The 15,819-nt window shown below is 33.7% G+C and overlaps 1 protein-coding gene across 2 annotated transcripts; it reads left to right on the top strand.

The window, feature by feature from the left end:
* LOC109337035 (transcription factor bHLH49-like) lies at nucleotides 11,266–15,518 on the top strand. Of its 2 annotated transcripts, XM_019573902.1 has the most exons (8): nucleotides 11,269–13,087; nucleotides 13,170–13,397; nucleotides 13,485–13,550; nucleotides 13,636–13,704; nucleotides 14,237–14,308; nucleotides 14,405–14,605; nucleotides 14,877–14,964; nucleotides 15,044–15,518. In XM_019573902.1, the coding sequence occupies exons 1-8, from the start codon at nucleotides 12,179–12,181 to the stop codon at nucleotides 15,079–15,081; spliced, it is 1,671 nt and encodes a 556-aa protein (XP_019429447.1). In that variant the 5' UTR covers nucleotides 11,269–12,178; the 3' UTR covers nucleotides 15,082–15,518. The 2 variants fall into 2 exon arrangements, with proteins under 2 accessions (XP_019429442.1, XP_019429447.1); XM_019573897.1 differs by lacking the exon at nucleotides 15,044–15,518 and having other exon boundaries at nucleotides 11,266–13,087; nucleotides 14,405–14,964.

Raw genomic sequence — 15,819 nt, 5'->3', positions numbered from 1 at the left:
ACAATTTACACCTCTTTCAAGATTCAATTGTAGTATAGTATAGGGTTATGTCAAACCACAAGGAATTGACTAATGGAATGAATCATATGAATATGTCAAGGCACAAATAATGAGCGAACATATTTTGGTTGTTTTTTATTTGATTTGATATGCACATAAACACTTAACAAGAAACATAAACTAAGTATTAACAAATTATTGAGGAGACAAGATCATTTTGAATGATGAAAGTATTTCTCAACTTCTTATGTATTTGAACTACTTAGACAAGTTCTTACGTTTTACTTTGATTAACTCCAAACACCAAGGTCTGAAATCCTCCTTTTAGTGTATGTCCTAAAATGGTAGAATGATGATCACTTATATTCACTACTAAACAATACTACGTCCACAAAGAGACTAAGTTGTCACACTCTAATCTTGGCTACTCTAATATTGAACTACTAATGAATATAAGATCTTAAGAAAAGTATGCTTAACTTGACAAATAAGCTAAGTAGTACAACTACTTTTTAGTTATTTGTTAAGTGTTTGAGACAAGTAATTTTTCATGACTTGAAATCGGTTTTTAGGTGATCAATCTAAAAAGAGCATTAAGAACTTCTCAAACAAATAAAATTAACCAAAGCACCAACTTGAATGATTAAAATTCAAATGAAATTATAATGAAGAAAGAAATACAAACATACCATAATACAAATGAAAGTTGTAGGAGCATTACCAATCCATCCAAAGATTAGATGCTTTAAGTTCCAAAATAGGATACAAAATCATGTTTTTTCACATATTTTGTCAACTTCATTCTCCTCTTGAATTACATGAAAAACTACTCTAAAACTAGCCTAAAAACTACCTAAAATGATAGGAAAATATGGATGAAAGAAGAGGAATAAACTAGGAAGAATTTAGAGGGTTTGGGCTACCATTTGATATGCATAAATTGTATCCGAGCTTTTTAGCCCGGCCCGTCTTAGCCCGAACCCGATGTGGGCTAGCCCAAACCCATCCGGGTAGCCTGTTTTGACACCTCTAGGTGAATGAATGATTTAATAACGATGTAAATAAATATTTACCATACATATATTCAAAGTTTATATATATATATATATGGATATCAATTTTTTCTTTATCAAATTCAATAATATTATTACCAAAATAATTTAATAATACTAACTCCTTTTTACCAACTTGGACAATCTTCTCTTTTAAAAAAGGAAATAGATAACGTGTCTCTATTTATGTCCTACTAATATTTTGTCTCAAGCCAATAAAAAATTGTCACTTAATTAAAAGAAATCTTTTAAAAATATAAAATAATATTTTTATATTACTTAAAGAGGGTTGATTGGTTTACTTTTGGGACAAAAGTAAAAATTTAAAAACAAAGTACATGCCATTTGGCACTGAAAAAACTATTCACATTTCCCCGGCAACGGCCGGGGACAATTTGTTGAAGGGGAAAACCTCTAAAAAAACTCTTTTAACAAATTGGTGTCGTTGCCGGGGAAATGTGAATACTTTTTTCAATGCCAAATGGCATGTACTTTGTTTTTAAATATCATGGATCTTATGTCACAAAAGTAAACCAATCAACTCTCTTTAAGTAATATAAAAAAAATATTTTATATTTTTAAAAGTTTTCTTTTAATTAAGTGGCAATTTTTTATTGGTCTGAGACAAAATATTAGGAGGACAGAAATAGAGACAAGTTATCTATTTCCTTTTTTAAAAGAGAAGATCGTCCAAGTTGGTAAAAAGGAGTTAGTATTATTAAATTATTTTGGTAATAATATTATTGAATTTGACAAAGAAAAAATTGATATGCATATATATATATATATATATATATATATATAAAAGTTCAATATATGTATTGTAGATATTTATTTACATCGTTATTAAATCATTCATTCATCTGGAGGTGTCAAAACAGGCTACCTGGACGGGTTCGGGCTAAGCCGAGTTGGGCTAAAAAGCTCGGATACAATTTATGCGTATCAAATGGTAGCCCAAACCCGTCCTAAGCGGGTTGCGGGTTATGGCGGGTCGGCCTGCATAAACTAAAAAATATTTTTAAAATATTTTTAACATATTTAATCTAACAAAAAAAATATGTATAATTTGATATTAACGTATAACTTTTCTTAACATATTTGTTATGTCAAATGCAAACAAACTTATAGATCTAATGCATTGTGTTTGACCTAAGACGTGATGTTAAGTCCACGTGTATGATTTTGAACATAACTCTTTTATTAAATCGCTCATTTCTATTGGACTCTCACTCTCTAACACAATATAATTTGTAACTTCACTTTAAAAAATAAACATTTGATACTAATAAAAATATTATGTTTTGTATGTTCTTTATCAACACTTTCATTGTGAACTACTATATTAAATTTGGTGGTGTGGAGTTCTCTATGATAAGCAATTTATGTTGATTTTAGTTTTTTGTCAACATTATTTTCTTTATTATATTTTTGTGGTAAAGTTAAATCTAATTAAATACCTAATAACATAATATTTATTATCTATTTTTTATTATAAGTTGTTTTGTAAATTTTCATTTACTACTTATTATCAAGCCAAAAGTCTCAAAAAAGATTAAAACATATAAGTAAAATAGGTAGCCCGAACCCGCCCGGATAAGCCCGGTCCGAGCCTGGATTTATAATAGCCCGACCGGGCCGGGCTAAAAAGCTCGGATTTAATAAAGAAAATAAAATATTGGCAGGCCGGCCCGACTGGACCGGCCCGTTTTGACAGCTCTACATTCACCATTCATATGAATTACTTTTATTTAAAAATTAATAATCAATATATCGTGACTAGTGGATATGATAGTATAAAAAACTTTTACAATGAAAATACAAAACTATTAATATATATATATATGAGTGTAATATCTATGTACTGATAGTGTAAATATTTATATACAATCACTGCATAATTTAGCATTCATTTGGATTACTTTGTTTTAAGAGACAATGATAATTAAATATGAATGATAAATGATGGAATGAGAGTTTATAAAATTCATTCACTGCCAATACATCCATTATTTTCTCTTAATATATCTAGTATATCACTTTATATAATTTCATACAAGTAAAAATGGGACATCTCATCTAATGTTAAATTCAATCCTCATTATGCCATGCATAATTATAAGATAACAACACTTAAAATTGGCATTGAATAAAAGTTTTAGGCGTTATCTATATGGGTGCAATAAAATGTAGGGTTAGATTCAATAATATTTAAAAAACTTAATAGAAAGTAGACACTTGACTGAGTTCTATTGAATGTCCATGTTGTGGTTTGAGAACCACTCAACTCTCACTGGGAGTAGACATAAATTAACATACCTCATTAACAAGTTCATTCCATTATTCACTCTTCTCTATATTCTAGTGCTTTGGAGGCCTATCATATTCCTTGACCATATTTTTTTTTTACAAGTAGCTGTTTATTTCTGTTATAACTCACAAAATGAAGAATAGTATAAAGGTAGAAAATTTGCATACATGTTATTCATCAACTGGGGCTTTATATATAGCCTTATTCAGATAAAGAAATCATAACTAGAAAACATAACCAACCAATTGATCAATGCTAATAAAGTGGTCATGAATCGATTTTATTCTCCATAAACACTAAAACTAAAACAACTATCTAACAATCCCTCCCTTAAACTAATGCACCTACGTTTTAGTATCGCTTGAGCGAGCAGGATCGCTGTGTGTCTCGCTGAAGTGAGAGACACACAGAGATTTGGCTCCCAGAATTGCAAATTGTCTCGCTTGAGCGACCATCTCTCCCTCAGGCGAGAGTCACATAGTGATTTTGGTTTTTAAAACTGTAAATTGTCGCTTGAGCAACACCTTCTCGCTCAGGCAAGAGACACGTAGAGACTTTGGCTTCTACATATGTGAATTGTCACTTGAGAGACAACCTCTCACACGAGCGACAATAACAGTTGACACTTCCTCTTTCTCTTTAGCAGCTTCAACCATTCCAAGCACGCCACGAAGTTTCTCAAACTGCTCCAACTTTTTGTTTTATGTCATGATATCTGCAATTTGATCCTGAGAGTTGTAGTAGCTCAGGTCAACAACACCATCATTTACCAAGTCTCTTAAGAAATGGAACCTTACATCAATATGCTTGCTTTTCCCATGAAACACTGAATTTTTTATAATTGTATAGCAAAGCTGTTATCACACATGGTTGCAGTTCCTGTCTTTTCTTCAACTCCAAGTTTCTTCAACACCCTTCTGAGCCAGACGCACTGACATGCACACAATGATGCTTCTATATACTCTGCTTTCGTAGTGGAAAGAACAACCACTAATTGTTTCTTTGAAGACCAAGAAACAACAGCATACCCCATCATAAACACAAATCTAGAAGTACTTTTCTAATCATCTAAGTCGCCAGCATAGTCACTGTCTATAAAGGTTGTGAATCTCAAGTTGTTTTCTCCTTTCTTATATAGTATCCTAAGATCAGTTGTACCTTTCAGGTACCTTAACATTCTTTTTGCTGCAAGCCAATGTGGGATAGTTAGACTCCACATGAATCTGGTTATTAGAATAACACCATACATCAAGTCAGACCTAGTGACAGTTAAGTAAATAAGACTTCCAACTACCTACTTAAATAGAGTTTCATTAACTCTAACTCCACCAACATCCTTGGACAGCCTCGTACATGAGACTATCAGATTCTTTACTGCATTGCAACCTCCCATGTCAAAATTTGCTAATACTTGATGTGCATACCTTCTTTGGCAGATGAAAATTTCATCTGATCTCTGCTTTACTTCTATTCCAAGAAAATGTTTAATCTTTCCCAAGTCAGACATATCAAATTCCAGCATCATTAAATTTTTAAATTCATCACCCATGGCCCTATCATTCCTAGTAAAGATCAAATTATCAACATAAAAATTTACTATTAGTATCTTACCTCCTTGTGACTTTGTGAACAGTGTGTGTTCACTGTGACACTTCTCAAACCCTTCTCGCACAAAGTAAGCTTCAATTCTGTTGTACCAAGCTCGAGGCGCCTGTTTAAGACCATATAATGCCTTTCTCAACCTATAGTCCTTCTCTTCTTCTCCTTTCTTTATGAATCCCTCAGATTGTTGCACGAACACTTCCTCCTTGAGCTCCCCGTGAAGAAAAACACTCTTCATATCAAGCTGAAAAATATCTCAACTTAATTGTGAAGAAATTGTGAGTATCACACAAATGGTATCAAGTCTTGCCAATGGAGCAAATACTTCAATGTAATCTACTCCATGGCATTGTGTATACCCTTTTGGCACCAGTCTTGCTTTGAGCTTCTCTGCATCCTCATCATTGTTAAGCTTAGTTTTGAATACTCATTTAACTCCAATAGGTTTGACTCCTTTAGGAAGTACAAGAAGTTCTCAAGTCTGATTCCTCTTTATGGCTTCAATTTCTTTTGACATTGCTTCTCTCCAATTTTTGTTCTTCATTGCTTCTTTAAATGAAATTAGGTCATCCTTAGTCATCATCATCATCATCATCATTACATTCAGATTTTCTTCCTCATATAATTCTTCTCCCGTTTCATAATCTCCCAACCAACCTGGTGGTCTTCTTCCTCATTCACCCCTCCCTTCAGCCAATTCTCAATATGTATTTGGCTCATTTGAAGGTACATGTCTTTGTCGAACTTCTATTCAAATTGTATGAATTTGTTTCACCAGTTTCCTCTTCGTCCGGGCCATCCTCTCCATCATTTTCATCCTCATCTTTCCATTCTAATAAATCTTGCTTGATTTCTTCTTATGTTCTACCTCAGTCCCAACATTTCTCTTCTTCAAAAGTAACATCTTTACTTATAAAGATCTTCTTTGAAACTGAATCATATAACCTCCAAGCCTCCTAGGATGACACATTTTCTACTCTTATCATCCAACTTACTCCTCATTTAGTCTGGTATATGAACATGTGCTACACATCCAAAAATTTGAAAATACTCTACCACTGGTTTGCACACCATCTCACAGCCTCGGGCCATAACGCTTTAGGAACTTGGTTTTTGGTTAACATAGAACGAACAACATTCATAATCGTCCTGTTTTTCCTTTCGATAACTCCATTTGATGAGGAGTATAAGTTGTTGTCAGTTGTCTACTAATGCCCTGTGATTGACAAAATTCTCCAAACTCATTTGAGGTGAACTCGCCACCCCTATCTGTCCTCAAACAAGTTATGTATGCACCTATTTCCTTTTCAAAACAAGTCTTATATTTTTTGAATGTTACAAAGGCTTCTAACTTCTCATGTAAAAAATAGACCCAAGTTTTTCGAGAAAAATCATCGATAAAACTTAAGATGTTCTCTTGTCACTGTTTGAAGCAGGCTTGATAGGACCACATATATCTGAGTGCACTAGCTGAAGTTGCTTTGATGTTCTCCACAAACTCTTCCATGCTACAAGATTTCTATGTTGCTTGTCGATTAAGTATGTGGTACATAATTCCTTTAGAGTTTTTAGAGGGGGTAAGCCAATAACCATTTTCTTGTAGGTAAGTGTTCTCAATCCCTTGTGATTCAAGTGCCCAAAGCGACAATGCCACATGTGAGCCTCTTTATCTGATTCAACTTCAACTTTCAAATGCAAGGATCTTTCACGAATCTACCGACCACATATCACTTCAATACTCGATTGAGCCATCGAACCATCGACTCTAATACCACTGTACTCTACTCCATTGTCTCACCATTTGACTTCATCTTGTTCACCAAAGTCAAGGTTCGTCCCAAAAAGTTGTCCACCTTATCTCCTTCTTTCATGGCCAACAACTCAATCTCTCTTCTCAAGGCTTGACGTTGTGCCTTTTTCACCTTTGTGGACCCTTTATACTTCTGTTTCATTAAATTCCAAATCACATTCGACGTCCCTTTGTCAAGAATTGTTTCCAAGATTTCTTTATCAATTGCCTGGAATAAGAAGTTCTTGACTTTCAGATCTTTGAATTTAGCCACCTCCATGGCCTTCCTCTGCATTTCACTTGTTGGTGTTGTCCCAATTGTCGTAGCATGGATCCCTTCATCCACCAGGCTCCACATCTCCTTGCTCCTGAGAAAACTCTCCATCATCATTGACCAATAATCATAATGGCCATCGGATCTCGGAATGGATGGTTGCACAAACTTATCTAATATTGACATCTTACATCTTTTTGTGTTTAGCTCACACTTTTTAACACACTCTTATCACTCTATATCAGGAAACTTGCGGAGCTCTGATACCAATTGTTACAACTCATAAAATGAAGAATAGTAGAAAGGTAGAAAATTTGCATATATATTATTCATCAACTGAGGCTTTATATATAGCCTTATTCAAACAAAGAAATCATAACCAGAAAACATAACAACCAATTGATCAATGCCAATAAGTGGCCATTAACCGATTTTATTCTCCATAAACACTAAAACTAAAACAACTATCTAACAATTTCTGTAAAAACATACATGCATATATGTTACTTTGAAAATAAAATAAGTTAAGAAATAGCGTAGACGTTGTGGTTTTGAGAATTTATTTAGTGAAGGGTAAAAGATCTTATTGAGGTTTTCATTTCATTGAGTCATTCATTTTGAGAACTCATTAAACTAAAACGCTAGTCATTGGTAGAATTAGACATGATCTAAAAGAGTTCTAAACTACATGAACATGAAAAGCGGAAACAAAAAGATCGAGTTACCTCTAGTTATTGTTGCGTTTTCTAGCAAGCTTCAAACTCTGACTCGAGAGAGTGATTTTGAGATTCTTTTAAGCTCTCGCTCTCACCCTTAGATGGTGTTGATTTTCTAAATGTGTGAGTAAGCTTAAGGACCCCAAAATGTTTGAATTAATAATAATTAATTGTTTCCGACAATTAAATATACATTATATTTGGTATGAAACTGTTTGCTTAATTAACCATATTAATGGAGCTTATTTTCATTAATATCATAATTAACATGAAAATATTGTACCACAATACTTCTTCCATTACCACCATTGGTGCACACACATCCATATTTGCCATCATCAACTTATCATCTTTGTCACAGTCACTACCTCTACGACCACCACTCTACCACGATACTTCTTCCTAGAGGTGTTAAAACAGGCCGGCCTAGTTGGGTCGGCCTTCCAAAGCCCGAAAAATTAAAGGCTTGGGTATCATTTTAGATTCTTTTTATTACATCCGAGATTTTTAGCTCGGCCCGGCCGAACTATATGAAAACCGGGCTCGGGCCGGGCTTACCTGGGTGGGCTCGGGCTACCCGCTTTTCCTTATTTTTTTTAATCTTTTTTTGGAACCTTTGGCTTGGTAAGAAGCCGTAGGTAAAAATTATTTTACAAAACAACTTATAATAAAAATAGATAATAAATATTATGTTATGAACTTTGAATAAAAATAGAGTAATGTGTATACCATAAATATTTATAAATTACAATAATGTTATAAAGTTAAACATTATATTATTTTTCCTATTTTGCATAATATCCTTTTAAGCCCAATAAAAAATAATGTATCAAATCAAATTAGAAGATATTAAACCATATAGATTTCACTTTTCCTTTCTTAATTGTGTACCTAACTAGATTTAACTTCTACAACCAAAACATAATAACGAAAATAAATTTTGCAACAAAACTAAAAGACAACATAATTTTTCCTATAGGGAACTCCACACAACCAAATTTAATATAATAGTTCATAATAAAAGTGTTGATAAAGAACATACAAAATGAAAATATTTTTGTAGTGTCTAAAAGTTTATATATTATAATGAAGTCCAAATTATATTGTGTTATATAGTGAGAGTTCAATAAAAATGAAATATTTAATAAATGAGTTATGTTAAAAATTATATATGTGGACTTCACATCTTAACTCATAAACAATACATTAGATTTATAAGGTTGGGTGACTTGGGCATATGATGTGCGTTAAAAAAGTTATATATTAATATCAAACTATATATATATATTAAATAGATTAAATAAGTTTTTTAATATTATGCGGGTCGGTCCGCCATAACCCACAATCTGTTTAGGGCGGGTTTATGCTACAATTTGATATGCATAAATTGTATCCGAGCTTTTTAGCTCGGCCAGATTTAGCCCAAATCCAGTGTGGGCTAACCCCAACCCGTCCAGATAACTCGTTTTGACATCTCTACCTCTTCCATTACCATTGCAATAACTTTAGGATTTTGAACTTTGAACTTTAATTTTATGCTCTCATTCTTTGCACAACCAAACAATGACTTTATGATTATAAACCAATTCTAATAATATTTCATATTTATGTATTATCAACATAAATGTTTTTTATATGTATGTATATTACTTTTATTTAAGAGTATATAATATAAAAATATAAATAATATATGATAATTGATTGACAGTGTAAAAATCTCTTACATCATATGTACATAAATATTAATCTCTCTCATAATTAGAATTGAAATTACATTTCAAAAATTCAATTGCAATTAATTGATAATTAGTAAGTATTAATGTAAGTCATTGCTGAATCTTGTAGTATATTTTGACGCTGAAATTATATGTTTATCTTTACTTACAAACTTTAGAAAAAAATTGAATTTTTGTAGAACATGAATATTTGATGATTATCATTGTCTAGGGAGGCATGGAAGATATCAAATATTATATTTTAAAGTATTTATGCTAGACATTAATTCTTCAAACTACGATTCTTTTTGTTTCCATAGTCACTACAAACAAGCAAAAGAGAGTATGTTGTATAAGATAACCAACTTACTTAGGAAAATTTACGTGAATAGTGTAATTTTACTATACTATCACATGTTTGGTATATGTTTCAAAATATTTACGAAAGTAGTGTAGTTTTTAGGGAACTCGTGGATGAGATTCACGAGTTTGGGGAAGTCGTGGACCAGAAATGCGACTTCCCTATGATCTCGTGCATTAGAGGCACGAAACTCTCTCTCTCTCCTCCATGAAAGTCGTGCTTCACATGCACGACTTTCACTTTTTTAGAAGTTGTGGACATTAAACACAATTTCCATTGTATATTAATAATAAAAATCTCTCTAGCCTAGTGGTTCTTGGTTTACATGGTAACCTAGAGGTAAAAATGTATAAATTTCGGTAATGAATATAACATAAACTAACCCTAATGTATTAGAGTGATTGTACAAATAATATATGTCAAAATTATAAAAAATAAAAATAAAAAATCATGGTGGGTATTGAACTATGGACCTCTACAATGGAAATAAAAACCACTAGGTTAGAGAGTTTTTTATTATTAAAATACAATGGAAATGTGTTTAATGTCGACGACTTCTAAAAAGTGAAAGTCGTGGTCTCGTGCATCTGATACACGAGATTACAGGGAAGTCATCCTAAAAATTAACTACTTATCATGTTATTTCATTTGTTTAACATTTGTTTTTCTCTCCTACTATGAACCTATTCCATGTATCAAACACCAAAAATAGTCCACATTGCAAGCTCCATAAGGCTTGTTTTTTATTTTTATAATTTGTTTAGTAATAACAATAATAATAAAGAAATCAATAGATTGCACCTAGATAGATTTGGGGGCCTTGACCATAACAACAACCACCCTACCATAAGCACTTCGTTGAAAGCGTAGTAAAGCAAGGTTTTTGAAGTTGATAATAACAATAAACAAGGGAAGAAAAAAGTACAATAAACAAAAGCTCTTAGACCATTGTTTTAAAAAAGAAAAATAGATAATTTTATATAAAAAATAGATAATTTAATTGTTGATTGTCAACTTAACTTTTATATATAAGAGTAGTAGTGTAGTTATATAAAACTCCACTGAACATTTAGGATAATCAAAATGATAAATTTTTTATTTATGGGAGTAACAATTACTAAGAGTAACAGTAACACTTGATTAGTTGAAGAGATACATAGTACAAAAGAAACTTAAATTTTATATACTTAAAAGGACATTTATAAGGGAGGAAAATGACTATTAATTTCTCAAAGTTGAGGAGGAAGAGTTTAACAAGAAAGATTCTCTCCTGGAAAGGTAAGGATATGTTTTTATATTTATTTTTTTGTGATAAAAGTGTAATTTTATTATATTCAAAATGATAAAAGTACTTGTTTCTTCATTAATGGAAATGAGCTAATTTTATTAGTATTTTACGGTGGCAGTGGCGGTGGTTAATCATCAAAAGCTCCTCTTTTTTTATGTAAGTGTGGCCTTGTGGGGTATATAAATGAAGGGTCTTTGTTATTATTCTCTCTCTTTCTGCACAATCTCCTCCAAATTATACACTGGTTTGTTATCTGTACTTTCCCTCCTTTATAAAAATCCAAGCTTTAGCTAACTCTCTCAAAAAAGTTCCTAGCTTTTTGAGTTTTTAATTTCCTTTCTTCTCTCTCTCCTGGCACAGTGAGTGTCATGTTTGTTATCAAAGATGAGTGTTTGAAGTAAAAGCAAAGTGAATAAAGTGTTTTTGAGTGAAGGGCTTTAATGGAATGCAGTGTTTCAAAAGTAGAACAGGACCAAAAATGGGTATCTTTCTCTTACCACTTTAAAGTTAGTTTTTCCCCCTCTGTTGAAAGGGTTGGGTTCTACAATTCTGAGTAGGGTTTGAATGAGTGTATTTATTATGCTGAAACCAATGTTGTTTGCATAATTGACTGCTTCAGTGGACTTCTTTTCAGCTCTTTCTTTGAACAGTCTTTTTTAGCCTTTTATCTCACACTTGGAGGGTCCTTCTTTAATGATTTTGTGTACTTCAAGTTCAGTGTTTGCTTTGGAAATGGGAGCTGCTAAACTCGTGTGAGCTTTTGGTATGGTACATCTTTTGGGTACTTGGTTTTTGTTTTTGCCTTTTTGCAATTTACCCTCATCATTAACTGAACCTGCTTTGTCTACGTGCTTCTATATTTGCTTCAAGTTTATGTTCCTTCAGTTTTTCAAGGATTGTAGTTCAATAATGTTTGGACTTGAGAGGTTTCTTTTGTTGTTTAATTTCTTTGCAATTTAACTTCATTTGGCCATTATGGAAGGTACTTTTTGTAAAAAATTGTTTGATTTCATGATATAAAAGAATCTGCTGGTAGTTTATTTGGTATTACTTGTTAGGGAGAGTTGGATATGAGTGAAAAGGAAAAGTTAGAGCTTGATAGAAACCAGGATCCTATGAGTTATTCAAGTGCTATGAACTTGGATTGGAGATTTGGAGGTGCCGATCTTCCAAATTCGTCTGTGGGTTTGATTGCCATGGGGAATTCTATGAATGTTAGCAGAGGGGATCTTATTGGTTCTTCTTCATGTTCCTCTGCCTTGGTGGTGGATTCATTCGGTCCAAACTTTTGGGACCACACACCCAATTCCCAAAACATCGGATTTGGTGACATTAATAACGTCCGTAACAATGGGAGCTCTTCACACAGAATTGGATTTGGAAGAAGTGGTCATGATCATGGAGCACTTGAAATGGGTTGGAACCCGGCTAACCCTTTGTTGAAGGGGGATGGTTTTATACCAATGGGACGGGGGGTGTTTCCACAGAGTTTATCTCAGTTTCCAACTGACTCTGGATTTATTGAGCGGGCTGCGAGGTTCTCTTGCTTCGGTGGAGGTAATTTTGGTGAAATGGTGAACTCATATGGGGCTCCTCAATCCATTAGTCTGTATGCTGGGCCTGGTACAATGCATGGAACAAGAAATGCTCTTGCAGGCCATGGATTAAAACCAGCCCCTGGAGAACAATCTCAAGAAACCGATCTGAATGTGGTTGAAGCTGCAAAAGATGTGTCTCCATGTGTCGAGCATCTGGCTACTAAAGGAAGTCCACTGAAGAATGATAAAAGAAGTGAAAGTTGTGGTATAACTCACGATGAAAGGAAACAAGCTCTTGTTAGGCCTGCTAATGAGTCTGATAGAGCTGAATCTAATGATGACGATGGTGGTGGCCAGGATGATTCCACAATGTTGGAGGGTACTAGCGGGGAACCTTCTAATAAAGGACCGAACTCAAAGAAAAGGAAAAGAAGTGGGCAGGTATGGTTGTGACTTGTGAGCTGCATTTTGCTGCAATATAATGCCTTTTCCTCTTATACATGTGGTTTTTTTCTTGTTGTAGGACGCCGATAATGATAAGGGAAATGGAGCTACAGAACTGGCTGGTGAGGGTGCGAACGACAACTCCGAGAGTCCACAGAAGGGAGACCAACAACCAACTTCAGCAACCAAGGCTTCTGGGAAGAATGCCAAAGAAGGTTCTGAAGCTTCTGGTCCACCTAAGGAGGAATTCATACATGTTCGGGCTCGCCGGGGTCAAGCAACAAATAGCCACAGCCTTGCAGAGAGAGTAAGAAGTTGTAGGAAATTATCTGTGATGAAAAAAAGAATTTTTTGATGAATAATTTAAAATTAATTAGTCAGGTTTTAAGCGCAGGTGAGGAGAGAAAAGATAAGTGAGAGGATGAAGTTACTTCAAGATCTTGTACCTGGATGCAACAAGGTAACTACTGAAACTAGAAGAATTCATTGTATCATTCTTGAGAGGTATCACTTGAATTTTACATGAAACTTGTTGCTGTTTGCAGGTCACTGGCAAGGCAGTGATGTTAGATGAAATCATTAACTATGTACAGTCACTTCAACGGCAGGTTGAGGTATGGATTAAATCTTATATTTTCTCCCTGTAAGACAACCAATGGTTTTGATGACATCTAACTGCATTCTCCAGTATCTTTTGGTTCTGGTTCAGCGTAGTATCCATGGACTATATTCGAGTGTGAAGTCTCACGTTGGATATAAGGGGACAAATGGAAGAATTTATAAGTGGAAAAGACCTATGAAACCATTACCTTAAGGTTTTGGTTCAAGACATAATGTCTCACTTGTGGCTATTTGCTCTTCCCATGCCCCCGCCCTGATCGGGAACGGGTCCAACATATTATTATATCAAGTCCTACATTATCTTGATAGAATTTCCTATTAGTATCTATGACAATGTAACATTGTTGATTGATTATCCTAATCACTTGTATAACCACTGTCATCTTTGTTGCATTTTGGATGAAGATGAATAGTAACAACATAATTTTTTTATTATCATTTATATTAAATTGATGCTTGATATCTATTATATTCTTTGCATTTATCACAGTTAATTGGCCCCCCTCATTTTTTTCCCGCTGGCAGTTTTTGTCGATGAAACTTGCAACAGTAAATCCACGGCTGGATTTTAATGTTGAAGGACTTCTTGCCAAAGATGTAAGTTGTTAGTCTATTTGCATATCATTGTGAAAAAATGCTTTTACTCTTGCAAAATTGTCTGATCATTTTATTGCATCTTGAACATTTTATCAGATTCTTCACCAGCGGCCTGGTCCTTCATCTGCCCTGAGGTTTCCTCTAGAAATGTCTATGGCTTACCCTCAATTACATCCATCTCAACCAGGACTGATTCAGTCAACTCTTCCTAGCATGGCAAACACATCTGATATTTTTTGTAGAAACATTCACCCACAGATGGTACCCTCGAGTGGAGGGTTCAAAGAGCCAAATCAGGTAACAATCCATTGCAAGCACTGCAGATTCCTTTGCACATCATTTATTTGTTCATATGAATTAAACATTTACAAATTTGGTTGCTACAGCATAGCATTAGAAATAACGATGATTGTCGTGTCATATAATACGGTATGTGAGGAATGTTGAAAATCCTCAAAAGAACCAAACTTAAATTTGTGTTACATTGGCCTTTATTTGCAGCTATATAGCAAATTGCTTGACTATATTTATAATCTTTATGCACATATTTTAATAAAATACGCAATAGCTGACTGATGCATGGGAGGATGAGCTTCACAATGTTGTACAGATGAGCTACGCACCAACTATACCCCTGAACAACCAAGATGTGGATGGTATTCATTCAACAAACAAATTAACCCTATTTTAAGTTACATTTTCTCAATCAAATTAACTTGTTACATGCTCTTGTAGGTAATGTGGCAGCAAATCAGATGAAAGTTGAACTTTGATGTTTAGTCTTCATACAACTCATCTTTCCTAGATGTGTATAGATGGAAAATAACCATGCTTAATTTCACATCTTACTTGCAAAACTTAAAAGCCATAACCACAATTATATTTACCCTGTTCCATATTCTAGATGAGAGATGCTACTGAGTAAAGTCTGGGTTTGAAGGCCTTAAAGGGCAGTCACATACCAATGCTGCGATGCGATTTACTCTAAGTTAGAGGAAGTAGTGAAGCATTCATGCATGTTCTTTTTCTTTTCAAGCATGGAAATATGTATCATATATGTTAAGAATGTAAAGAAATGTAATGTAGTGAAGCATACATGCATGTTCCTGGTCATGGTTTTGATTTGATGCTTGCTAATTCTAGCTGCTTGGACATAATGTAATGTTACATTGCCCAACAGTTAAGTTATATTACATTCTTTCACATAACATTTTCTTTATGTTCAAATAGTTCATTGTATTGTGGCTTCTAATGATATTGATAAGTGCAGAATGTAGAGTTTAAATTGGTAGATAATACTTTGCATGGGGTTAATAAGTTCAACTAACTGAATTCCTCATCCAGTACAATAGAACAGGTTCATCTGGTTATTGAATGAGATGTTTCCATTGTAAAAAATTGGCAACAAGAGTGTAAGATCAGTGACAGCACCCTATTTTAGTCTTTAGTATCTCTGTAATCAGCATTTTATGGATGATAAATCATTGAGTTTAATATAGATTGTCATGCAC

The sequence above is a fragment of the Lupinus angustifolius genome, chromosome LG02, assembly GCF_001865875.1.
Source record: "Lupinus angustifolius cultivar Tanjil chromosome LG02, LupAngTanjil_v1.0, whole genome shotgun sequence".
Classification (NCBI taxonomy): Eukaryota; Viridiplantae; Streptophyta; class Magnoliopsida; order Fabales; family Fabaceae; genus Lupinus; species Lupinus angustifolius.
This window is presented reverse-complemented; position numbering and strand designations above follow the sequence as displayed.

Excerpts from the sequence above, each read along its gene's own strand:
- LOC109337035 (XM_019573897.1), top strand. The coding sequence starts at position 12,179 with ATGAGTGAAAAGGAAAAGTTAGAGCTTGATAGAAACCAGGATCCTATG. Across the intron at positions 13,551-13,635 it reads TTGTACCTGGATGCAACAAG|GTCACTGGCAAGGCAGTGAT; the intron begins GTAACTACTGAA and ends TGCTGTTTGCAG. Across the intron at positions 14,309-14,404 it reads AAGGACTTCTTGCCAAAGAT|ATTCTTCACCAGCGGCCTGG; the intron begins GTAAGTTGTTAG and ends ACATTTTATCAG.